At 35.2% G+C, this 7,815-nt stretch overlaps 1 protein-coding gene across 2 annotated transcripts; it reads right to left on the bottom strand.

Annotated features, from left to right (window-relative positions):
* Window positions 1-349: 349 nt before the first annotated feature.
* Window positions 350-7,561, bottom strand: LOC117319523. Of its 2 annotated transcripts, none has more exons than XM_033874314.1 (6): window positions 6,317-7,561; window positions 3,396-3,960; window positions 2,851-3,020; window positions 2,567-2,683; window positions 1,959-2,168; window positions 350-1,571 (listed from the first exon to the last, which is right to left on the bottom strand). In XM_033874314.1, exons 1-6 carry the CDS (start codon window positions 6,422-6,424, stop codon window positions 675-677), a joined length of 2,067 nt encoding a protein of 688 aa, XP_033730205.1. In that variant the 5' UTR covers window positions 6,425-7,561; the 3' UTR covers window positions 350-674. The 2 variants fall into 2 exon arrangements, with proteins under 2 accessions (XP_033730205.1, XP_033730206.1); XM_033874315.1 differs by having other exon boundaries at window positions 3,846-3,960; window positions 6,317-7,231.
* Between the last annotated feature and the right edge of the window lie 254 nt (window positions 7,562-7,815).

Below are 7,815 nucleotides of genomic sequence, written 5' to 3'. Positions count from 1 at the left end.
CAGAAATGGAGACAAATTTCCAAAGGGGTAAATACAGATTATAAACAACGAAAAATGGAAATTTATTGATGAGAGCAACAATATTGATATATCATATAATAATCCTCAAACGAGTCCAAGCCCACCAATAAGTAATATTTATGTGTGTGTGTATATATATATATATGCCCCTTTCTTCATTTATTTGGTTATGGAATATTTGTTTACACCTTAAAATAGGTTGATGTCTGACATCAAATATTTCAGGTATTGTATACATATGAAAGAATATGTTCTTTTACATATGTACACATCATTCCATAACTCCATATTGATATATATGTGGGTGATGGAATTTAGATAGGGGACAGATTATCCTCATTTCCCATTAGACAAAATGTGATAGTCACTTTTGCTTTGATGAAATAGAACTGAATGCTAATAAGTATAAATTGATTCAGAAAAAAAAACAGCACAATATCTAATGATGAAGCACCTATAGCCTTTGGAATGGTTAACCAAGTCTTACAGAGCCATAACAAACAACTTAGGCCTCTCTGTCATCTTGATGGTGTTATTCTGACCTGGTATGATCTGAAGTATTCTACCGGGTTGTATTCACATGACAAAGTAATAACCCAATGAAAAGTTCATTATGCTCATTTCATCATAAATTTTCTCATTTTACTGTTCATTCATTCGTTGTCATCAGTATCTTCAGCTTCATCATCATCTACAGGTAAATCTCGCATTAAGCGTTCAACTGTACCATTCACAGCGTTCAAAAGTCTACCAGTCTCAAAAGAGAATGGAGTACGCAACACCTTCACAGATATATCTCTCTTCTGAGATATCCAAACCTTGTTTTTCTGTAGATATTTCACAATGGCTAGAACATCATCTTCATCACTTCTCACCTTATGGGTTGTTTTGATGTCTTTGAATTCAGTCATATGATCAAAGTTATCGTTGACTTGCTGAATCACAGGTGCTGCCTTGGTAAGGTTAACAATAGCACGTTCAGTTTTATTGGCTCCCAGTGATTTAATCAAAGACTTAAGAAACTTCACTTGGTTTTCCTTTTCTAGATCAGCTGCTTTGTTGCAACCAACACCACCAAAGGGATTAACAAATGATGCAGCTCGTACTTTTAATGCAAGTTGTGGTGATAATGTATGCTCAGTGTTCATGATATAGTCAATTAATTCAGTCATGTACTTTGAGAGCACTGAATGACTGAAAAAGAAGGGAATCATGTGTTTCAATATACAGTTGAGGCGGAAAATGTCTCCTTCATGTACAATATCTTTGAACTGTATGATGACAAAATACCACTGAAGGAAATTGCTCATGTAATCATTAAGCTGATCCTGAGGTGGGACAACTTTTTCAAAATGGACACACATTGGTGGATTTATGAGCTGGAGTGAGCAAGGTCGTTCCAGAGATGTCAGGGGAATCTTTATAACCATATCTTTCCCATTGATGCAAAGTGGAACAATTGCAGCTCCCTCTTGGATTTTTGCTCTAACAAAACAAGCTGTTCCTGCACCAACTGTGACTTTCAGGGACACTTTTTTATGAGCCCTTTCCTGTAAACAACAAATACAACCTAAGTATGACAATTTAAAACTTTTCTAGTCATATGTAGGATTTTTTTTGTCATAAGATATTATATGCATTGTGTAATAAAAAAAAAAGATGTGTTTTAAAAACATTTGCAATTTGTTGTCAAAATCTGTTTCAATCAGGTTAGGAACTGGAAGGAAAAATAATTGTATCTTATATGAACTTGAGCAATTATAGTAAACTACTGGTTGGGCCGGTGATTTGACCATCACCCTTAAAGTTGTCACATCCCACCTTTGATCAAAACCACATTCAAATGTAACAGTGGATGAGATATGTGGTTTATTGTGAAAACTACCAGTCAACCATCCTATGTCAAGAAATTTTCCAAAATTTCTTCTTACACAAACCTTTTCTGGAAAATCAATGAGAAGCTCGTCCAGAATCTCATCCAGTATGACATGGAACACTCGTGTCTTCTCAGAAAGCACTGAATTAGGTAAGGTCTCCTGTAAGCTTGGGTGGCATGGTACATCATTGATATCCTGCATCTTAAAATGCTTCAAAATAAATGCCAAGAAGTAAGCCTTTCCACATGTTAATGCAAAATCCTCATGGGCCTGCAAAATACAAACAGACAAAAACACCTTTGAGAGTTACCATACTCTAAAACTGGAATAACAAGCTATTGAAATGGATAATACAATGTGAAGAAGATCCTACATGTAGTATGTAACAGGTGCATATCATTAACAGGAGTTCCAGAGAGAGCTACCGCAACCCCCTTAATTGGGTTAACATATATTTGAGTTATAAGCCAGGAAGAATTTTTCAATACAGAGTGATTACTATATTTGTTCTTAAGATAATTAATTGACTTATCTCTACTACTTCAATAAATTACTGATACTGTAATGAAAAGTCATTGTGCAGACATCTTACCAAATCAATTCCTGACACCAAAATTCAAAATGAAAAATTTATCGAGTTAATGTTAAGAAATTTAGATATTATTTACCTTAAATCTGGATTTCACATTTCCATTGACATTGATCCTTTTGATATGGTGCTTAATGTGGGCCATTGTACCAATCTCTCTGCCTTTCTTGCTGAAGTACAGTCTCTTATACATCTTCTGGAATATTAAGAATGAAATAGCTACCTTATTTTTTATCTAATGTTCACAAATATTGTCAATTTACTCCTTTGAAGTTTGCTAACTTGTATGAAAACTAAAAACATGTAATGACAGGAATGGACATTGAAAACAACAAAGATACCCAAGTCATACATCCTATTTACCTCGAGGAAATCCTGAATTGTATGGAACATCTCAATGATGACTGGATATAGTACATCGAATCTCTCATTCCGAGTATGAGCACCATCTCTGAGTGCCTTAGCCCCTTCTAGGCGTACTCTTGTTAACTGATCCCCTCCAAAAGGTACATACATGTCATCCAGATCACCAGCTGTTGTGCCAAAACAACATTTTTTACATTTAATATACATGTATATATATTATTACTCACAATAATCATTACATGTATAAAGATGTTATCAAAATGGTATTGAAAAGATATCAGTTCTTATCCTTCCATACATTTGATAGGTTCTTGTAAGAAAGTAAATGATTGTATCATATTTGAGTACAATATCAATTAAAGTGTAAATAAAAGAAAACAAGACAATAGGGCAATGTAGGAGATGGAGCTAGAGAAGTTCTTTTTCATTATAATGTAGGTCAAAGGTAAAACTTCAGAACTAATTGACATACTTTTTATACATGACACACTTGTAGTCACCTTTGACATGAAAAGGTTATCATTATATGGAGATATATTTACCTCTACCTGCTCTTGTATACCAGTGATTCAGCTGTTGCGTAGCATCTGCCATAATATGTACACAGTCTGAATAAGATGCCTCATTGTGAAGAGATACAGGTAATATATGGATTTTTGAAACTTTTGCCATATCAGCTTGAAATTGGTGTGGAATGTGATCAGGAAGAACACTTTTGATCCATGAGAAACCTTTCAGACTGCTTAGTATTCTCCCTAAAATGATTTTAAGACTGTTTCTGTATTGAGTTTTGTCCTCCTCACTAGGAAGGAAAGCTTCTGGTGGTATCTTCTCAACAATTGGCTTCTTCTGTGAATAATCTTTAGTGGATACTCTGTCTAAAGTGAAGTCTGTGGCAAAGAAGTGATAGTCCTTGTTTTGGGAGTCCATACGCATGTCATTCGTTGTCACTCGGATATCTAAATTATCACCATTAAATTTCCCATCTTTACCTTCACAAACATCTTTAATGATGCGGTCCTCTGCTTCCTCGCCAAATCCAGTGATGATGTCCCTCTTTGAACTTTCAGTTAAAGTTAGATGAATATCGTTAAGCTTGGTCAGGAGCTAAAAACAGAAAGTTTACATATACATTCAGTATAGCTGTTTTTGTATACATGTATTATGTCATGCTCAAAATCTGTATATCACATATATATATATACATTTTTGTATACCGTATATAGAAAGTTTTGTATATACAAATAAACTTCTGCAGATGACCAAATGAACCTTTGGCCTGAGAAACATACATGTAAATGTTAATTTGTAAGTACTCTCTGAGTACTGATATGTAATTGATTTGCACAATTCACTTCATTAGTATTAAAGACTTTCATATTAAAAATTGTTTTCAATTTCTCTCCCTCCCAATAAGAATATCCTTTCTGGAAGTAATGACATCACAACACTTAAACTGTGAAACTTTAACAGAACAAAACAAGAGTCTTTTGGGCCCTAATTGCTCACCTGCTACCTGGTGATCCTTTTCAGACATTAACATAGAATAAATGTATCGGAAACCATATAGATCTCGGTCTCAGGGCCTCATGGCAACATGAAATCTTTTGGCCAATTTAACTCTTTCAAACTTAAATCATGGTCAAGGTCATTCATTTGAACAAACTTCCTAGTACTTCACTAAAGCAAACTACAAACAAAATATCAGGTCTCTGCAACTTTTGGTTATTTAGAAGTTATGGAAATATTTTAGTCTAATTGACCAAGCGACCTCGAATAAAGGTCAAAGTAATTCATTTGAACAAACGTGGGAGCCCTACATCCTAGCATGCGAGCAATATTAGGTATATATGTACCTATTTTTTGTTGAGAAGAAGACATTTAAATAAATAATAAAAATGTTGATGCTGACTGGACGACGGACACGACACGGCATAAGCTCGCTTAACCCTATAAGCAAGTGAACTAAAAACAAACTGAACATAACCAAAGGAAACTCTAACATTGTTCTCCACAATAGATGCACTGAAATTATCATTGTCTTTTTTTAAATGATTGCCATGTGTATATATAAAGCTGCATGAAAACATTCCTTCATCATATATAGTAGAAAATACACAACACGGTTGGAAATTATATACAGTGTACATGTACTAATATGAATATGATGGTCCAATTTCTTTAAAGAGCATTGGGAGAACAATGTTTCAATTTACAGTAACTGAAAATGGTTTTACAGTGATTTTATTTTTATTTCAAAAAAAGTGCTTAATTATCAGACCAAGTCTTGAATACTCAGAGGTTTGTTCCAAATGAGTATCATTCCCTGGAAATATAGTAGGTTTTTTGTGGTGTTATTTTTTTATTTTTTTTTTTCAAAGTCATGTAGGAGATTACAGGTCTTATTGCTTTGCTTTATATAATCAACTTTAAAATCACTGGTTAAAGATACTACTAGCTACTTAACAGATCTAGAGAACTCTTGAGAAATGTGTGCATTATCATTTGTCAAAACTGATATATACCTATATAATTAATACCGAGTTCAGTGAGCTAACACAGGGGCCTGGCATAATGTTGTTCACAACACATCATACCATACATGAATGTATACTACATGTAACCTGGGTATATATTATATATTCAGGTCATAATACCGCTCGGCTAGAGAGATCTTCTCTTTACTAAAGACTTTAGCTCGCTCGGTTGAGCGTCAGACTAGTAAGCCAGAAGTCCTGGGTTCGATCCCTAGCGGAGGCAGCGATTCAAAATTTAATAAATCATGCACTCCAGTTGTTTCATTGGCGCCCATGTAGGGACTTCTGGCTTATTAGTCTTACGCTCAACCGATCGAGCTAAAGAGAAAATCTCTCTAGCCGAGCGGTATATTGCGGCTAGTATTTACCAGGGTTACATACATGTATATGGAATTTTGCAAAGCACTATGGGTTAACTTTCTATTTCAACCATTCATTACATAAAATATTTTGAAATGAAAATGGTATCTTTCTGTATAGCAACAATAAAGGAAGTGTATCTTTTCTACTATAACTACATGTATAAGAAAGCAACAACTTGTTTAATACTAATATTTTTCCAATTGGTATACATTGGTCTCTAGAAGTTCTCTTATCATGTCAGTGTTTTTTGCTAGAAAACAGAAACATTGAAATCAATTTGAAAAAACATAGCATGCAATATACTTTGTTAGAAGCATGGTGCCTCATAGCCAGGCAAGTGTAAATTCTCTGTATTGCAGAGTTTTGATTATATCTGAAATGAATGTTAATGTAAACATGTACATATTGTTTTAAATGTGAATTTCAATCCGAGTTTGTTTATAATCATAGCATTCTCAAACTTTAAAACCATATTCATATAGAAATAAAATTTTACATTATTTAAATGTTTATTAAGTCAATTGATGACAAATCATATTAATATGCGTATTAAAAGGACTAACCTGCTGTGCATTACCATTCCATATATTGTAGCAATAGTAGCTTTCTTTGAAGATGCTTTCACCTTTTCCCCCATGGCAGCATTCAAAATGTTTAAGAATTTGGGACATTCTTTGCTCATTTCTAGAATCGCAAGGTCAAATACATTCTCGTTTGCTAGAAATCTTGCAGACTTGTTGTAAACAACACTCTTCTTGGGTCCAGCCAGCTTCTTCAGTTCACTGTCAATTTCATGTATTTTGTCACAGGTAGTGAGAATGTCATCAGCACTAGTGGTAGATTCCGAGAAGCTGTATGAATGAAATATGGACTTTTCCTGGGGTTTTGAATATCCGTGATCACTCATACTTGTTTCACCTCCGGATATGTCTGTGTCGTGACTTGACATACTTGAGAAGTCAATAGTTCTTTTACTCTTCTTTGGCTTTAGTTTATCTGATATTTTCAACGCTTGTAATTTTTTTTCTGAATCCTCTAGCATTGTTTTTAACACAGAGGGGGGAGTTTTTGCACATCGTTTCATCCTGTCTGAATCAGTTACATCACATAATCGTCCCCTAATACTTTCCATGTTAGTCGAACAAATATCCAACACCCCCTCCCATTTACACAAAAAATTCAGACAAGGATCACACACATGTATGCATTTTGCCTCGTCGCAAGTAATGTCTATCCTTAAAAACTTCTGTAAACGTTCAATGGTGTTTTCTGACTTACATTTTTGATTAAGCAAGTAATAAAGACGTTTTGATGTACTTGTACACATCAAACAAAACGGTACCGTCTTCTTTGGCGTGCTTACCATGGGCGCAGCCATGTTGGAACATGACGTACACACCATGTGACCCTCTATACATGCATTCGAGGGAGTAGATTTCCGAGTGTTGCCGGAAATTTCCCCGAGATGTTGCGATTGCTGCGCACTCCTGAAAAATATCAAAATATTAGCCCAACTCGTGAAATATATTTGGTATTACTGAAGACACTGTTAGATATCCTCTATATACTACCCCATCCTACCACAGAATACCAAATACTACCTCATACAAGCATATACTACCACATACACCTAGTACAACCATATACTACCACATACCACCATGTACTAACATACTACAACATATTACCACATACTATCTCTCTCATATTACCTCACACTACCTCATATTACCCCATACCACCACATAATACCCTTTGCTACCACATACAACCCCATACTACCACATACTACCACATAATACCATCCCATACTACCCCATACCACCACACACTACCCCATACAACCACATGCTACCCCATACTACCATACTACCACATAATACCCTATACTACCCTATACCACCACACACAACCACATACTACCCCATACTGCCACACACTACCACATACGGTGCAACCACATACGGTACTACCACATACGGTACTACCACATACGGTACAACCACATACTACCCCATACCACTACATACTACTGCCCCATGGCCCCCTCCAAAATTATCCC

This window comes from Pecten maximus, unplaced genomic scaffold (assembly GCF_902652985.1).
Source record: "Pecten maximus unplaced genomic scaffold, xPecMax1.1, whole genome shotgun sequence".
In the NCBI taxonomy this organism is placed as follows: Eukaryota; Metazoa; Mollusca; class Bivalvia; order Pectinida; family Pectinidae; genus Pecten; species Pecten maximus.
This window is presented reverse-complemented; position numbering and strand designations above follow the sequence as displayed.